This window comes from Pongo pygmaeus, chromosome 19 (genome assembly GCF_028885625.2).
Source record: "Pongo pygmaeus isolate AG05252 chromosome 19, NHGRI_mPonPyg2-v2.0_pri, whole genome shotgun sequence".
NCBI lineage: Eukaryota > Metazoa > Chordata > Mammalia > Primates > Hominidae > Pongo > Pongo pygmaeus.
The window spans coordinates 81,490,841-81,510,572 of NC_072392.2; the positions used below are offsets into that span (position 1 = coordinate 81,490,841).

Genomic DNA, 19,732 nt, shown 5'->3' on the forward strand with positions numbered 1-19,732 from the left:
AGTTGCCTGTGAGACTACTTGTTAGCTATATAAGTGGGCAAGATGCCTAATCTGCACATCGGTTTGGTTTCCTCATCTGCATAATGAAGATAGTAATATCAGTCCCGCTTAGAGTGTTCTGTTGATAATTGAATGAGATACTGTATCTCATTGTACAATTTAGAGGTTATAAGGTGATAAGTATGAATTTATTATGATTACTAGTATTAAAGCTTATGATCTAATACAGAAGAAAGAACATCTTGCTTAAAATGTATATGAGCTTTTTCTGAGGTGATATTTTTTTACCAGTTATCAAAAAAATCACTTTGGGCTTTGGGTTGTTAGGCCCCTGGAGTTACTTTTCAATTCTTTATTTGTTTTCCATTTTCTTCCTTTGGAAAGATTTTCTGAGTTTCAGAAACTGTTTTCCTTTGTTTTTCGGATTTGCTATCCTTGGTTTTTTGTCCCCAAAGACTAGCCAAAATGTAGGAATATAATTTTCTCTGCTTTCTTTTTGTTAGCTGTCTTTCCAAAATGAGCATAGGTTGTCTATTTTTTAAGGTTTTACAACTAATCACTAAAGGGGAAATGGAGTATAATAAATATGGGAACTTATCTTCCAAAATCTTATAAGGTTTCCAAAGGGTTCTGTGATATTTCTGATTTCCTTTCTCAGGTGGGGCCCAAAAGCACATACTCTCATCTCTCTTTTAATTCTTAAGTTTATAAAATTTTCCCTCTTCCCACTTCTCTACCTTTTTCTAGTTTACTTAGATTTCTTCTTCCTTAGCCTTTTACTTTTTGTGACAACAAAGTCAGATTTTCTTTCTTAGAGAGAAATTTAGGTCATCCTTTGTAATTCGTCTTCTTCCCGTGTTATTAGAAAATCCAGAACTCCATTTAAATTTGCAGAGAGAGAACCTCACTAAAAACGATTGTGGAAATTACCTCATGAGCTTAGGTCTCTTCTTTTGGCAATAGGTACATTCAAAATATAAGAAGAGAAAATGAGCTAACATATAAAAACTCCTCTGGGATGATATCTTTTATTCTTGTTTTGTAATTGTTGCTAAAAAATTATAATCTAGATGTTAATGTTTTTAATCCTTTCATTTCTAGTGTTAATTAAAATTTTTCTATTTGTGTATAATTAGTGGTAAGACTATATAAAATTCAAGAGACCTTTCAGTTTATTTTACTAAGGTACTTAAATCCATAAAGTTAGAGCTACAGAGATCTGTACAAGAAGGGCCTGTTATTGCTTACTTATTTGGGCAGGTTCTGTCTCTTCTATCAGTTCCTGCTTAGGGACTGCTTATTTTATTCTAATTCTTTGTTACATATTAGAAGCAAGGAAATAAATTTAAATGAGGAAAAGAACAGAATAAAAAGAATATAGAGATCTTTTAGGGACCGCTGAGGCTCTCCAGCAATCCTTGAAGATTATGTAAATTCCCTTTTGATGAAATTCTGAAAATTTTACCACTAATAGGCCTGAGCTGTAGGTCCTCTAGGACTGATACAAGAATTTTTTTAGTTTATTTAAATAGAGTTTTTGAAATATGTGAGAGATGACTGTATTTTGGTTTCAGTTATGTAAACATCATGATAGAAGTGAAATGATCATCAGTAACTTTTAAAAATAATGTTACTAAATATTCTTATTATCTAATCATGAATTTACATAATCATAAACAGATTAATCTCTACTTTAGATTTTCTTTTAAATTCACTCTTTAAATTTTATAAATCAATGAAGTACAAGGCAGTTTTGTTACATGCATAAGTTGCTTAGTGGTGAAGTCTGAGTTTTTTAGGATATTCATCACCCAAATAATGTACATTGAACCCATTAAGTAATTTCTCATCATCCACCTTTCCCCCACCTTGTAACCCTTCAGAGGCTCCATTGTCCGTCATTCCATTTTCTACTTCAATATGTGCACATTTTTTTAGCACCCACCTGTGAGTGAGAACATGGAATATTTGTCTTTCTGTGTCTAACTTGTTTTGTTTAAGATTTCTACTTCCATCCACATTGCTGCAAAAGACATTTCATTCTCTTTATGGCTGAATAATATTCCATTGTGTGTATATACCACATTTTCTTTATCCATTCATCTGTTGATGGACATTTAGGTTGATTCCATATCTTTGCTATTGTAAATAGTGCTGTGGTAAACATGCAAGTGCAGATATCTTTTTGACATAAGGATTTCTTTTCCTTTGGGTAGTTACCCAGTGGTGGAATTGCTGGATTGAATGGTAGTTCTATTTTTAGTTCTTTGAGAAATCTCTGTATTTTCCTTAATGGTTGTACTAATTTATATTCCCATCAACAGTGTATATGAGAGTTCTCTGCATCCTCACCGTCTGTTATTTTTTGATTTTTTAATGGTAGCCATTCTGACTGGTATAAGATGGTGGTTTTAAGGTGCATTTCTCTGATTATTACTAATATTGAGATTTTTTTCATGTACATGGCCATTTGTATGTCTCCTTTTGGAAAATTTCTGTTTACGTCCTTTGCTTACTTTTTAATGGTATTATTTGTGAAGTTTTTGTTGAGTTGTTTGAGTTCCTTGTATATTCTTAATGTTAGTCCTGTCAGATGTATAGTTTGCATATATTTTCTCCCATTCTGCAGGTTGTCTTTTCACTCTGCTGATTATTTCTTTGGCTGTGCAGAAGCTTTTTAGTTTTAGTTGCATTTGCCTACTTTTGTTTTTGTTGCCTGTGCTTTTGAAGTCTTAGTCATAATTTCTTTACCTAAACCAATGTCCAGAAAAGTTTTCTATAAGTTTTCTTGTAGTATTTTTAGTTTCCAGTCTTAGGATTAAGTCTTTAGTGTATCTTGAGTTGATTTTTGCATATGGTTAGAGACAGGGGTCCAGTTTCATTCCCCTGCATATGGCAATCCAGTTTTTCTAGCACCATTTTTTGAAAATAGTGTCCTTTCCCCAATGTGTGTTTTTATCAACTTTGTCAAAGATTAATAACTGTATGTATATGGCTTTATTAAATTCATTTTACTCTTTTTTTTTCAGCTACGTTGACAAGCTATTCTGAAAATGTGGAACGCACAAAATATGCTGGGGAAAGTAGTAAAGAATTAGGATCTGGAGGAAACATAAAACCTTGGCAATCTCAAAAATCCAGCATGGACTCCTGTTTGTATCGAGTAGATGAAAACATGACTGCTTCCACCTATAGTCTGAATAAGATCCCAGAGAGAAATTTGGAAACAGTGTTATCTCAATCAGTACAGTCTATTCCTTTGTATCTCATGCCACGGCCAAATTCAGTAGCAGGTAAGTTTTTGTTGTTGTTGTTGTTGTTGCTGTTGTTAAATAATGATTTTACTCCAGTATATATTGAAATGAAAATAAATCCTGCTCTGACAGTATTTAAATTTTCCATTCATCTTTTCTGACTAAGCTGTTCTTTTGTGTTTGGGTAATATATATGTATATATTATTTGAATCTGGGAGAAGGTTCATCTTCCTTGAGTGATTGCTTAGTTCTGCTCCCAAAATATACAAAAACACATAGAAATTCAGAAACAGCCTATAAAATATATCGTCAAACAACTAAAAGTCTTTTCTCTCAATGAGAAGTCTTTGAAAGAATTTTAGTTTGAGGTTTTAGTTCTTTTCTTAAAATCTTAGTTTTAAAAAACATTATTAAAATTGGCATATCTCAGTGTAATTTGTATTATCAGAAATCATCATCCATAGTTTGTAAAAGTGGAAGGCAGGCAAGAATTCAGCTTTTCCTCATTCCGTGAGTTTCAGTATTTTCACAATATCCTGGCTATCATTTCATAGAAGAATCACCAGGTGGCTACATTTCTAAAGAATAATTCTGCAACACCACTAGCAAACTCAGTTAAAAAAAATTGTATTAGTCCGTTTTCACACTGCTATAAAGATAATACCTGAGACTGGGTAATTTATAAACAAAAAAGGTTTAATTGACTCACAGTTCCACACAGCTGGGGAAGCCTTGGGAAACTTATAATCATGGCAGAAGGCAAAGGAGGAGCAAGTACCTGCTTCACAAGGCGGCAGGAGAGAGAGCAAGCACACGGGAACTACCAGTTTTAAACCATCGGATCTCATAGAAGTACCTCACTATCACAAGAATAGCGTGAGAGAACCACCCCCATGATCCAGTCACCTCCCACCAGGTCCCTGACACTTGGGGATTACAATTCAAGATAAGATTTGGGTGGGGACACAGAGCCAAACCATATCAGAAATGATATAGCGTGGTGGCTCATGCCTGTAGTTCCAGCAATTTGGAATGCTGAGGCAGGAGGATTGCTTGAGGCCAAGAGTTTAAGACCAGCCTGCGTAACATAGTGAGACCTTGTCTCTAAAAAAAAAAAGAAAGAAATGATACTGAGGGTTAAGTGGTTGAAATACGGAGTCATCATTCTTTAGCAACTATTCTCCTCAAAATTGATGTCAGGGGGTATTTTTACTACAGCTAAATTGCTGTTTAATAATTCAAACCTGGGACTTTTGAAGAATAGTTGAACGTTCTGACTTTTCAAAATATGTCATTATCTGGACTTTGTCCAGACTATAAAATCAAAGTTATGTTTGCTTCTCTTACTTTCCTCATGAAGGCCTGGATAGATTATCTCACTGATAATTACTCCTTATGTAGCTGATAGTGTAATGCTTATTGCCATTCCCATTTCCCTTTCCTACCTGTTCTTTGTTCTCTGGGAGACCATCAGCATCTGTCATCAGGTGTGATTATAGGGGAAATGGCTCATCTGAAAGATAAGTAACTACAGAAGATTTTAATATTAATTGTTAAAGATTATTCACTTTTATATAGTGACAGGAAACTTTTTATCCTAGGACCTTCTAACTATGTCGATCCCCAACTACCATGTCATATTAGAATCCTGGAATGCTGTTGTATTAGTCTATTCTTATACTGCTATAAAGAAATACCTGAAACTAATTTATAAAGAAAAGAGTTGAATTGGCTCATGGTTCTGCAGGCTGTACAGGAAGCATAGCAGCTTCTGCTTGGTTTCTGAGGAGGCCTCAGAGAGCATTCAATCATGGCAGAAGGCACAGGGGGAACAAGCACCTCACATGACCGGAGCAGGAGGAAGAGCAGGAGGAGGAGGAGGTTGCACACACTTTTAAATGACCCATTCTCTCGAGAACTCTCATATTACAAGAACAGCAAGGGGGAAGTCTGCCCCATGATCCAATCACCTCCAACATTGGGGATTACAATTCACATGAAATTTGGGCAGGGACACAGATCCAAACCACATCAGCTGTACATTATGAAAAGTTCCAGGCAAGCTGAGTCTTTTCCGGAAAGCACGTAAATCCTTGCTCATATATAAATAGAGAAATGTAACTACCAACCGTAATAGTATGTCCCAACTTACTTCCTAACTAAGCAACAATGATTTCTGAGAAAATTCTGGTTCTATTATTTGAGAAAGGCACTGAACACTTAGTAGAAGACAGAGAAGCTTTGTTTCAGTGAGTGGAACTATGTAGTCAGTCTGAATGAACAATGTTAATTCAGGGCTATGAGTCTCGGTCACTACTTAACATTAACATTCTGTATTACTGTCTTCTTCCTACTCACTCCCCATTATATTTTATGTGTATCCCTTAGAACCTTTTTTCACTGTGTTAATCAAGGACCTTCTCATTTGTTTAAAAGCGACTCAGCTCTTCCTCAGGCTTCCCTTAGCCCCAAGTGTATCCCAGAACTGTTGTACTTCCCTATTAGCTAAGTGCTTCCTCTCTAGTTGTATCCTGTACCTTCAGAGCAGTGCCAGAACTGAACAGACTATGGGAAGAGAGAATGGAACAAGCAAGCTGGTTAATTTAATGTTTTGCTGTTGGTCTCAGAAAGCCATCAGGACCACATGTAACTAACCACTGGACGGTAATAAGCTCTGAGGCAACTACCAAACTGTCTTCATCTAATTCCTAGCCACCTTCCCAGGCCGAACTCAAATACTTCCTCCTTCATGAAACTTTCTCCAATCATCTCCCAGCCACAAGTAATTGCTGCTGCTTCTAGAAAGCATTCTCTTTTTGTGTTGGCAACAGTCTACTTTGTGTTATGTGCAGCTATTGTGTATATATGTTGGTCTGACTATTACAATCCAAACTTTTTGACATTAGCAACTGAGAAGACTCCAGTAGAGGCTCCATAGTTGCTGGTTGAGTGAACTAATGAATGAATATATGCATGAACCAACCAATCTGTGGTATCAGCTTTAAACAAAAATAACAATGTAGTTAGTAAATCTAATGATAATTTTCTTCATCTTACTATAGAATATAGTCTTCTCATAGGAGAGATTACCCAGAAAAAGGTGGGGTGGGGGCTTATTTAGAGAAAGTAAGCTCTATATGAGATGGTAGTATGAGCCAGTTACAAAACAGTTTTGAACTTACTAGTATCTCACAATTTGATTTCTTCCAAAATTATAAACTGTAGTTCTCTTTAATATATGGAATGTATAAACAGCATTTATCACTATTTGCTAACAACTGGCAATATATATTTTTCAGTGGTTAATAAGAAGCTTTTATTCAATTAACAGTGTAATGGTGTTGGGGAAAAAAATGGAGATCTTAAGAGATTTCTGTTTCTCTAAGAGAGCAGTCAGCAAACCAGAGCCCATGGGCCAAGTTTGGCACACTCTGTTTTTGTAAATAAAGTTTCATAGCAGCAAAACCACACTCATTTATTTATTTATGGCTACTTTGCTCTACCACAGCAGAGTTCGGTAGTTGGAACAGAGATCATAAGCTCTACAGTTAACATTGTAGTGGCCTATAAAGCCTGTATAAAAAGGGAAATCCCAACCTTCATTCTAAAATCTTACCCTGGCATTGGATACAAGTCACCATTCGGCGATACATCTCAGCTATACAGGTCATATACAGTGTTAGCTGTGCATAGGGACAGAAACTGTTTTAGACTTTATGAAAGTTTCATGATGTGTTTCACATGACTTCATGAATTACATAGAGAATCAGAAATGTGTAAAAATTCCATGAGAGGACATTGTTACTCAGCTGTACTGATACTAGATAGCAAAGACACTAAACGGATTTGAAAGAGACAAAAAAGCTGAAATTGACCCTTAAGTTTTGTTTTAAGTTTTTGTAATATGCATTTAGCTAGACTCATCAGTGCGGTACATAGACAGTGCCCAATAGTAAATTGGTCACCTGCTTGAGTCTAGAGCCCTCATTTCCAAACTTAGGAATTTTCATTTTGGTGATGGAGAAGTCTCTTAATGTATTTGTTCTCATTTTCTCTTGACCTCTTTTTAGTTTATTGAAAAGAATATAAAATTACTTTGCTCTTCGTAAACAGATATATCTCTTGAGATTCATTATTTTATCCAAAAAAAAATGCTAACTGTAGGGTTTATGAGATGTCTAAGACTCTTATACTCCTATAAAAGCCAGATACGCTTTTCCTCTCAGTGTCTGTGAGGCTAATACTATTGTAAACAAAAAATACAGAAGGAAAAGTAAAAGCCACTCTCCTCTCTACACCTAATATCTCTCTCCAAAGGTTAATATTTCTTATGATTCTTTAAAATATATCTATATATAAAAAACATTATAATATCTATATGTGATATATAATCACATATACCTATACATAACCCTCTGTATCTGTGGTTCCATATCCACGGATATGGATGGCCAACTAAAAGGGACTTGAGCATTTGCTCAGGTTGTGGTATCCTATTGCAGATAGCTCCAGGGGTTCTGGAGCTAATTCCCTGCAGATACCAAGGGAAGACTGCATTTAATTATAATATATGTAAGAGAGATATGAGGTCAAAAATGAGTGGGATTTATTCAAAAGAAATGAAAGCATGTGTTCTTAAAAATATATACGTAATCATCACAGTTTTATTTGTAATAGCCAGTAACTGTGAGCATCTCAAATACCGATCAACAGGTGAATGGATAAACAAATTGTGTATCCATACAATGAAATTGTACTCAGCTACAGAGGGAAATGAATTATGGATACCACAGCAACATACATGAATCTCAAAATAATTATTCTATTTGAAAGAAGCCAGATTAAAAAAAATATGCTATATGATTCCATTTGTATAAAATCCTAGAAAATGCAAACTAATCTGTAGGCACAGTTGCCTCTCTTATACTGCGACCATCTACAAGTACAGGTGCCCTGTGGGAATTAGGGCTCAGGAAAGTGGCGCAATGTTGATCCTCTGGCTACTGCTATTGTTCTGAGTAATAAACTGTCTTTCATCTCCGACCCAAAAGTTTCATATCTTTTTCCAGCATCCAAGCTTGTTAGTTTACAGATTCTTCACAATTCTTGACAGTGAGATATCGCTATACCCAAACCCACAAAATTAAAAGAAATGTCAATGGCAAGCAACACAAGGAAATGCTGCAGTTGAAATTATACATTGATGGTGGGAGTATGTTAATAAGTTGGTACTCCATTTTGTAAAGTTGTTTGACAAGATATATTAAAGGTATATAAAGCTATATATGCATGTTACCTAAAACCTCACAATTCCATTTCTGAGTAGAATGTCCATGAGAAATGAGTGCTTCTGATAAAATAAAGTTTTATCAGTTTTATTCATAATATCTAAAAACTGAAAACCATTCACATGTCCATCAACAGTGAAACTGATAAATAAATTGTATGCAGCAATGAAAAAGAACACACTACTGTTATAACATCATGAATATATTTCACAGATGTGATATTGAACAAAAGAAGTCAGACTCAAAAGAGTGCCTTCTGTATAAAGTATGTACATTTATATAAAGTTCATAGAAACAAAATGATCATACTTCTATAATTATAGAACTAAAAAGTAGTGGTTACCTTTGGTAGGATTATTGACTAAGGGAGCTTTCTGTATCTTGGTCTGGATGGTAGTTACATGGATTTGTACTCATGAGAAGACTTCAAAAAGTCCGTGGAAAACATACTTAAAAGATACAAATAAAAAATATAAACTTTATTTCTCAACATAAGTTCCATCAAGTTCAAGACACTTTTGTAAGTGATGATACCAGCCATTTAGTTCATCCCTAAAGAACTGAGTGTCCTGGGAATTTAACCATGTCAATTAAGTCTTTTTTACATTATAAACTGAAGAAAAATGCATGCCTTTTACAGATTTTAAGATTAAAAAACAAAAAAGTCAGACAGAGCCAAATCAAGATTGTAAGATGGATTTCCCATCTAAACTTGCAAAATTGCCTTTGTTTGATGAGAGGAATGAGCAGGAGTATCATTGTGGTGGAAAAGGATTCTCTGGTGGAGCTTTCCTAGGTATTTTTCTGCTCAAGCTTTGGCTTGCTCAAAACACTTTCATAGTAAGCAGGCAGGTCATTTTTGGTCCTCCAAAAAGTCAACAAGCAAAATGCCTTGATCACCCCAGAAAACTGTTGCCGTGGTGCTTGCTCTTGACCAGTCCACTTTTGCTGTGACTGGACTATTTCCACCTCTTGGTAGCCCTTGTTTTGGTTGTGCTTTGTCTTCAGGATTGTACTGGTAAAGCCATGTTTCATCCCATTACTGTTCTTCAAAGAAATGCTCCAGGATCCGAATCCTGCTCGTTTTGTTTTAAATTTTCATTGAAAGCATTTCTCTTTTCTGCAGCTGATCTGGGGACAATGGTTTTGGCACCCATTTAGTGGAAAGTTTGCCCCCATTTTAATTTTTCAGTCATAATTGTGTAAGCAGAACCCATGGAGACATCTGTCATGTTGGCTATTGTTTGTACTGTTATCATTTGTCCTTTTCAATTGGGATACAAACAAGATGAATTTTTGTGGATGGTCTGCCACTGCAGGCTTCAACACTGTCTCATCCCTTCTTAAAACAAGTTATCCATTTGTAAACTGCTGATTTCTTTAGGGTATTGTCTCTGATATGGTTTGGCTGTGTCCCCACCCAAAACTCATTTTGAATCATAGCTCCCACAATTCCCAAGTGTTGTGGGAGGGATCCAGTGGGAGGTAATTGAATCATGGAGGCAGGTCTTTCCTGTGCTGTTCTCATGATAGCGAATAAATCTCTTGATTTCTCATGGTTTTATAAAGGGGAGTAAGTCATGTAAGAGGTGACTTGCTCCTCCTTGCCTTCTGCCATGATTATGAGGCCCCCAGCCATGTGGAACTGTGAGTACATTAAACCTCTTCTCCTGTATAAATTACTCAGTCTAGGGTATGTCTTTATTAGCAGTGTAAAAATGGACTAATACAGTCTCCATAAATGTTTTGTAAAAATCAGTGATTTTACCATTCTTCCACCCAGGCTTCACCATAACTTTGCTGTTTGTTCTTGCTTCAATTTTAGCAGAATTCATGTTGCTCTGATAAGGGCTTTTTTCACACTGATGTCTTGTTCTTAATGCCTCAAACTATATCCTGTTCAGACATCTTATAATAAGTTAGTATGAATTTATTTTGATGCAAAAAATTTTTGAAATTCATCCATAGTTTTTTCATAAGATGCATTTCAATGAACTTTTTGAAGACTCTTACATGTATAAAAATAATTAAGCTATACACCAAAGATTTATATACTCTATATATGTAAATCATACCAGTTTTTAAAATATATAAAATGTGGCAGAGCACGGTGGCTTATACCTGTAATCTCAGCACTTTGGGAGGACAAGGTGGGTGGATCACTTGAGGTCAGGAGTTCGAGACCAGCCTGAACAACATGGTGTGAAACCCCGTCTCTACTAAAAATACAAAAATTGGCCGGGCACGGTGGCTGACACCTGTAATCCCAGCACTTTGAGAGGCTGAGGCAGACGAATCACGAGGTCAGGAGTTCAAGACCAGCCTGGCCAACATGGTGAAACTCCATCTCTACTAAAAATACAAAAACTTAGCTGGGCATGGTGGCAGGCACCTGTAATCCCAGCTACTCGGGAGGCTGAGGCACAGAGAATCCCTTGAACCCGGGAGGTGGAGGAGGTTGCAGTGAGCTGAGATCGTGCCACTGTACTCCAGCCTGGGCAACGAGGCGAGACTCCTTATCAAAAAAAAAAAAATTAGCTGTGCATGGTAGCGTGCACCTGTAATCCCAACTACTCAGGAGGCTGAGGCACATGAATTGCTTGAACCTGGGAGGCGGAGGTTGCAGTGAGCCAAGATTGCACCACTGCACTCCAGCCTAGGCTACAGAGTGAGACTCTTGTCTCAAAAAAAAAAAAAAAAATTATATATTTGTAGGCCTGATGTCTTTGCAGAAGGATTTTCTCTCTTCTTTGGTATAGAAATAGCAGTCCTAGGAAACATAACAAGATCTTTGTCTGAATTATCTATTTTTAGTGTTGCTTAATAAAACGTAATAACTATAACAAATGGATAATTTATTTAAAATGTTTCATTTTATTGGGTGTATAAACCTAAGATGAGTACCCAAACTGGCCAGAACTTTTTTTTTGTTTTTTTTTCTAAAGCAGCAGTCTGTGTGTGGATTTAAAAAAAAATTTTTAAACAAGTATATTGAGTCTTATTTTATGTATTATAAAATTCACCCATTTCAAGTGTACAATTCAGTAATGTTTAGTAAATGTAGCAAGTTGTGTAACCCTCACCATGAATCAGCTTTAGGACATTTCCATCACCTCAGAAAGATTTCTGCATCTATTTAACATTAATCCCATTCCCTCTCCCAGTTCCCAGGCAACCACTAATTGACAGAGTCTATATATTTGTATTTTCTGGAAATGTCACATAAATGGAGTCATATGGTATGTCATCTCTTGTATCTGGCTTCTTTCACTCAGCATAATGTTTTTGAGGTTTATGACTATATATATATATCAGTAGTTTCTTCCTTTTTATTTCAAGTAGGATTCCACTGTGTGACTGTACCATATTATGTCTATTCATTTACCATTTGATAGACATTGTTTCCAATTTTGAGCTATTGTGAATAGTGCTGCTGTGAACATTTGTTTGCAAGTGTTTGGGTAGACATATGTTTTCATTTCTCTTGGATAGATAGATACCTAGGAGTAGAATTGCTGAATCTTATGGTAAGCTTATATTTAACTTTTTAAGAAATGCAAAAATGTTTTCCAAAGTAGCTGTACCATTTTGCATTCTCACCAGCAGTGTACAAGGATTCCTGTTTCTCCACATCTCCTTTGTTACTGTCTTACCTTTAGCTGGTGTGAAATGATATCTCATGCGGTTTTAATTTGCATTTTCCTAATGACTTGCTAATGTTGAGCTTATTTTGTGTATTGTTATCTATTCATTTATTCTTTAGTGAAATATCTATTCAAACTTTAGCACATTTTCGTATTGGGTTATTTTCTTCGGATTTGTAAGAACTTGTTGTGTATTCTGGATACAAGTCACATCAGACATGTATTTGCAAATACTTCAGTCTGTTGCTTGTCTTTTTGTTTTCTTACTGGTATATTAGGAAATATAAAAATGTCAAATTTTGGTGAGGTCAATTTGTCAATTTTTTTTCTAATAGACCATGTTTTTCATGTCACTTTCTATCTTTTTAATAGAAAACATACTGTTTATATCATGTATTATAAAACTGATTTCTTTACGACATTGGAGTTTGTTTTAACTCAAGTATTGGAAAATACTTTCTGAAATACTTAATACTTTTTCCCTCTTGTCCCTCCTCTTCCCCTACTCATGTTTAAAAAAAAAAATAGAAACAATTACATCATCCTAAATTGTACGTCTGTAGACTAGACCTTAATTGTGAATGATTTTTGTATTTACCACAATTGTCTTCCCATAATGTTAGTCTTTCTGGCTAGCAGAGTGCTTTAGATTCTTAAGCAGTACTTATCACTCATCCTTAAAGGAAGGGTAAAAGGTAGATATACCATCAGAGATCAGATAGCTCTGTCCTGGAGAACAAGATTATATGCTACTGGAGTAGTACATATTGACTGTGTTGAACAAAATACTTCATCAGAAAATTATTTCTTGTCAGTGTTGAACATAATACAAACAGACCTACTTCGGCCTACAGGGCAAGTCATAGGTCAGGGAATAGTTTGTATTAGGTTGTTTTCTGTATCTGGAAACCATGGTTTCAGGATGCTCACAAAGAGGCAGAAAAGGAAGCTATAAACCAAATGACTCAGTTATTTTCAACACTTAGTAGATTGTAGATTGAAAATTTTTCCAGAACATAGAGAAATAAAATTACTTTCACAGGGAATTGCCCTGCTAAATGTATGTGTGTAAATATTTGATAAAACCACAACATCTGGTAGCTTAAATGATTAGATATCTAAACCATTTTTAAATTAAATTTAATTTAATTTAACCTCATCTCAGGAGGGTCTGCTCTTTTCATTTAGCTCTAGATACACATACTTTCCTTTCCTTTCTAATGGGTACATAGAAGTGGTTCCCTAAACTGGGGAGAATCCGATGCTAAATCTCTGGTGAACAGGAATAATTGAGGATTTCAAATATGAAGTGAGCTTGAAATAGGAAAAAAAAATCCAGCATATTCACACTTACTAAATTGTTCTAAGCATCTGAACGTCAAGGGCAGGATGGGGATGGGAATGATGAATGCCAGTAATAAAAAGCCTTATTCAGATCCAACTTTTAAACTTCTCATCTTTTTTAAACTTAATTTCTGTGTGACTAATATAATTATTTATTTTGGAGACCAAATGATGTTGAATAATAATGTGAAAAATACCATTTGAGTAACTTTAAAAAACCTGGGTGAATAATTGTTTAAATGGTCCTTGCCATGATACAGATTTCTCCCCAGTTTAGGAAGAGGATCACCTTCTATTGCCTAAGCTGCTTAGCCTCTTTTTAGGACCACATCTTCTGGCATGACCAGGAAATTTTTAGGGGATTATTTAAAATCCTTGAGGCTGCTACTGGATTGAACTGTAATGAATAAAACTATATATATTATTCCATAATGCCAAGATTCTTGATTTTAAAAAGAACAGAAATGACTTGTGGCTTTTGTGACACTTTTGTGGGGAGAATGGAGTCAGCACATATGCAAATATTTATGGTGAATTATTTTTTAAAATATTTTTCTAAGCTTTTAACTTACATATGACATAAATGGAAGAAATATATATAGTGAAAATTTTAAAAATCATGTGTATTTTATTTACAGTATTAAAATAGAAGTTTGATTAATATGTTGGTCAAATAGATTCAGCTGTATACTTTTAAAAAACATAAAGACTCCAACAAGTGAAGTTCATGGTTAAAATAGATAAAACAATTAACACTCCATGTTCCACATATGAGGATAGTACTATTTGCTGAAAACATGAAAACTTTTAACTCAAATGATAAAGTGATTAAAGTTGAGTTTTGGCAGTCTGCAACATTAAGGCTTGGAATTTTCTGGAGTAGCTCAGTTTTCTGAATATAAACTTAGCTGTTCATACACCTTTAAATTAAAATTCTAAAATATTAAAAAGATTTGACAATGTGTTTTGTTTTCAAAATGTAAATTGCTATTGCATATTTGTTTTTAAGCCTGTGTGTTGGAAGGAGGTAGAAGACTCTTGTGGACTTGTGGTTGCATGGCAGAAATTATCAGAGTAGGCAGTCTACGGTCATCCTTGATGTCCAAAAATGAGATTGGCAATGAATTGGAGGGATGTGGGAAGCAGGAAATGTTTGCTTGCAACAGCTGTCGTCAGTGCTTTGTGTGAGAATGAGAGGGAAACATACAAACAACAGAAGTCAGCTAAAATATAAACTCTGGCCATCTACTTGTTAATGCTTGGAGCTTCATGTTTTCCTAAGAAAAGGATCTTAAGAATCAGGTAAATACAGAATGGGAATCTAGGGGGATTTAAGCAAACCCAATCAGAAACTTTTAATAGAGATTTTGCAAAAATCAAAAATGGGCTTTTCAGCAGTCAGAACGTTGGCTTTATGTATCAAGGGTATAAGGACAGCAGAGTGGCTTCTTGCCCAGGCAGGAGCAAACATACAGTGTCATTCCAGGTTCCTTGCTCAAGTCAGCTAGAATGACAATTGTACTACTATAATCTGTTTGCATTAGTGGCAACTGATATAAGAAGAAACAATTCAAACTGTCTTCCAAACTCAGTATAGAGTTGTCTCTAAAATGTTGTATACCAAATGTCTGTTAGATTTCTTCTGCCCACTTGTAGTGTATTTAAATTACTTTAACTTCAAAAATGCATGTCAGTTAAATGCTCTGAGTTGTCCTCAGCTGTTACAATCTGATGAAATCTAAAAAAAAGCTGTTGTTTTTTTCTTTTCCCTCTTCCTTCTCAAAACAAGTCTTTTAAATGACAAACTTTATGGATTTACTTTTTAAAGCTTTTTCTCTTTACATAAAAATTGTTATAGATTTGTTTTGCTGCTGTCTCCATTCATCTGAACTCACCTAATTATATCTTATACTTGTATCTGGAAAGTGTTAGTTAAATATTATAGTATTTATTTATTTATTTATTAATGGACGAATGAATGAATGAGGCAGGGTCTCACAATGTTGCCCAGATTGGTCTCGATCCCTGGGCTCAAGCAATCCTCCAACCTATTATCCTCCCAGTATAATGTTAATTTAATCTGACAGAACTATCTCAAAAATTTTTGCAGTACAATTGCGTAGTAAGACTAGCGCTATAAGGTAGCAACATATGTGTCCCTATAGAGCCGTCATTGGTGTTTGTATGAGATGATGATGTGCAAGGCATTGTTGCTATAGCCAACTCCTTCAAAATAACCCAGTAAGACAAAAGTTAATTTGTTGTTTGCTCATTGTTAAATGTAGCTGAAACATGAAATGTGCATATAATAATGGTTATTCATTCGTTAGACAAGTATTTATTGAGCAGGTACTATATGCCAGGCACTGTTCAAAGCACTTAAGTATCATCATTAATAAACAAAACAAAGATTCCCATTCTCATGTAGTTTACATTATTGTTGGGAAAAGTAATGTTAGTAAGTAATGTTACCCAGGCTGATAATTTATAAGTAATTTATATAGTATGCTAGAAAGTGGTGTATGCTATGGAAAAAAGGAAAAGGTGGATCATGAATATCTGAAGGAAGATAATAGAAACATTGTTGAAGCCAAGCATATTATTTTAGTGATATCTGTTAAGCATTAAGAAAGCAAAACAGTGAGGAAGAGGAGGATCATGCCAAACGGATTATGAAATCTAAGTAGGACCAGTGTGGAATTTAGTTCTACATTGAGCATCATGTGCAGGGCACTCTGATTTACTCTGAAGTGGTAGAGTAATGAAAGATGAATCGGGCATTTCCTCTTGTTCTCAAGAACCTACTACAATCAGTGAAGGAAGGCAGACATGTAAACACCTACCTGAATAATGCAAATTCTAAACAGCAACATATATTTAAGTGGTTGCTGAGAGGGAGAAGCAATTAATTCTGACTGGGAGATTGATTAGGAAAGAAAGGAAAGTGCAGCCTAAGCAAAGTTTTGGCAAAGGGAAACGTAAGTTTGACGCAGTTTGACCAAGCCTTTTTATCAGAAAATGATATGCAAATGGAAAAAATCCAAATGACTATGAGGAAGAATACAACTAGGTACAACTAGAAGAACAAAGGGAAACACCTAACAGAAGTTTGTGTCTCCTGGCTGATCTTTCCAGTTGGAAATATTTCCAGTATTTCCAATCTCATATGCCTTTAAATAATCTATTTGAAAGGAGAAGAATTTTGAAAATGATGAAGCAAAGAGAAACTAAAAGAAGACTAGGGACAATAATTAATAAGAAAAAAAGGCAGTGGAAAATGATAGATTGAGATAACACCAACCATAATTTTATTGTAGTCCCAGATTAAAGCCATAGTTCCCCATTTACTGATTGGAAAACTGTCTAAGCCCAACATCAGGACCCCAGAGCTATCGCATTTGATATTGAATATCACTGCTTGTTTTTTTTTTTAAGGTCATTGTACCTCTATTTGGATTTTTGAAGGAATGAACTGTTCACTCAGTTCAGTGATGGCAATATTTGTCTTTTTCTTCTGGTGTCATTTGTCTGAAATTGAGAAATGTGCTCATGCCAAAGCATATTTACTGTATTTCTTGGTTTTGTGAAATAAATCAAGGCGATAGAATAGTGATGTTCATCTTCCTAGGTATTTCAGTAGTAAAGATTAGCTTAACTTGTTAAAACCACACTAAATATTGCTATTTTACAAACCACCAGCTTTTATTTAAATATAAGAAGTTAAACGTGAGAAACTAAACCTGTGGCTAAAAGTACTTGCCAGAAGATTTTTTGATACAAAAATTAAAATGAATTACATGACTATTATTTAATTGGAATATGTATTCCACAGTATAAGATCTCTCATAGTTTAATCTTTAAAATATTAAATGAGTATATATTTTTAAAAATATATCAGTGTATTAGGCTTCTTTCTTTTTAATTTTTATGGGTCATAGTATATGTATATATCTATAGGGTGGGTGAGATATTTTGATACAGGCATACAATGTGTAATAATCACATCAGAGTAAATGGCATAACCATCACCTCAAGCATTGATTATTTTTGTTGCAAACATTCCAACTATTCTCTTAGTTATTTTTAAATGTACAATATTGTACATTTTGTTGTACAAAATTATTGTTGACTATAGCCCACCCTGTTTTGCTGTCAAATACTAGATCTTATTCATTCTGTCAAACTATATTTTTGTACCTTTTGACCATCCCCACTACCCCCACCCCAGCGACGCTTCCCAGCCTCTGGTAACCATCATTCTACTCTCTGTCTCCATGAGTTCAGTTATTTTAATTTTTAGCTCTCACATATGACTGAGAACATACAGTTTGTCTTTCTGTGCCTGGCTTATTTCACTTAACATAATGACCTCTGGTTCTATCCATGTTGCTGGCAATGACAGGATCTTACTCTTTTTTATGTCTGAATAGTACTTCATTGTGGGTATGTACCACATTTTTTTTTACCTAGTCATCTGTTTTTTGTTTTGTTTTGTTTTGTTTTTTTGGAAGGAGTCTCACTCTGTTGCCCAGGCTGGAGTGCAGTGGCGCAATTACCCAGTCTTCTGTTGATGGACACTTAGGTTTCTTCCAAATCTTGGCTATCGTGAATAGTGCTGCAACAGACATGGAACTGCAGATACTAATTTTCCTTCTTTGGGGTATATACCTAGCAGTGGATCATATTGTAGTACTATTTTCAATTTTTTGAGTAACCTCTGTACCTTTTTCCGTAGTGGCTGACCTAATTTACATTCCTACTGACAGTGAACAAGGGTTCCCTTTTCTCCACATCTTTGCCAGCATTCATTATTGCTTGTCTCTTGGATAAAAGCCATTTGATAATATCTCACTGAAGTTTTGGTTTGCATTTCTCTGATGTCAGTGATGTTGAGCACCTTTTCATATGCCTGTTTGCCATTTGTATGTCTTGTGAGAAATGTCTATTTTTGCCCATTTTAAAATTGTGTTATTAGATTTTTTTTCTATAGAGTTATTTGAGCTCCTTATATATTCTGCTTATTAATCCCTTGACAGATGGATAGTTTGCACATATTTTCTCCCATTCTGTGGGTTGTCTCTTCACTTTGTTGATTGTTTCCTCCCTTGTACAGAGCTTTTTAACTTGATATGATCCTATTTGTTCATTTTTGTTTTGGTTGCCTGTGCTTTTAGGATATTACCCAAGAAACCTTTGCCCAGACCAGGGTTCTGGAAAATTTCTTCAGTGTTTTACTTTAACAGTTTCATAGTTTGGGGTCTTAAACTTAAGTTTTTAATCCATTTTTATTTGATTTTTAGTTTTTGATTTTTTTGAGATAGGATCTCGCTCTGTCACCCAGGCTGGAATGCAGTGGCACAATTATGGCTCACTGCAGCTTTGACCTCCCTGGACCTCAACCTCAAGTGATTCTCCCACCTCAGACCTCGAGTAGCTGGGACTACAGGTGTGTGCCACCCATGCCCGACTAATTTTTGGTTTGAGGGTTTTTGTTGTTGTTGTTGTTGTTGTTGTTTTTGGTAGAGACAGGATTTCACCGTCTTATCCAGGCTGATCTCAAACTCCTGGGCTCAAGCAGTCAGCCTGCCTCGGTCTCCCAAAGTGCTGGGATTACAAGCGTGAGCACTGTGCCTGCTGCTTAGGATGGCTTTGGCTATTTGGGGTCTTTTGTGGTTTCATATAAATTTTAGGATTAGTTTTTCTATTTCTATAAAGAACGTGATTATTATTTTGATAGGATTGCTTTGAATCTGTAGATTGCTTTGGGTAGTATGGACATTTTAACAATATTGATTGATTCTAGTCAATGAACATGAAATGTCTTTCCATTCCTTTGTGTCCTCTTTAATTTCTTACATTATTGTTTTATAGTTTTCATTGTAGAGATCTTTTACTATTCTAGTTAAGTGTATTCCTAGTTATTTTATTTGTGGCTGTCATAAATGAGATTACTTTCTTGATTTCTTTTTCATCTTGGTGGCTGTTGGCATATAGAAATGCTACTGTGTTTTGAATGTTGATTTTGTATCCTGCTACTTTACTGAATTTGTTTATTCTGTTTTTTTGTAAAATCTTTGGGTTTTTTAAAATATAAGATTATATCATCTGCAAACAAGGATAATTTGACTTCTTCCTTTCCAGTTTGGATGCCCTATATTTCTTTCTCTTGTCTGATTGCTCTAGCTGGGACTTCCAGAACTA

The 19,732-nt window shown here is 35.1% G+C and overlaps 1 protein-coding gene across 6 annotated transcripts in view; it reads left to right on the plus strand.

Annotated features, from left to right (window-relative positions):
- Positions 1-19,732, plus strand: part of TANC2 (tetratricopeptide repeat, ankyrin repeat and coiled-coil containing 2) — a 487,927-nt gene that overhangs the window by 291,838 nt on the left and 176,357 nt on the right. For all 6 annotated transcript variants that reach the window (XM_063657089.1, XM_054458934.2, XM_063657088.1 and 3 more), the window contains one exon: positions 3,030-3,293. In XM_063657089.1, coding sequence (XP_063513159.1) covers positions 3,030-3,293 — 264 coding nt within the window. The remainder of the gene's footprint in view (positions 1-3,029; positions 3,294-19,732) is intronic.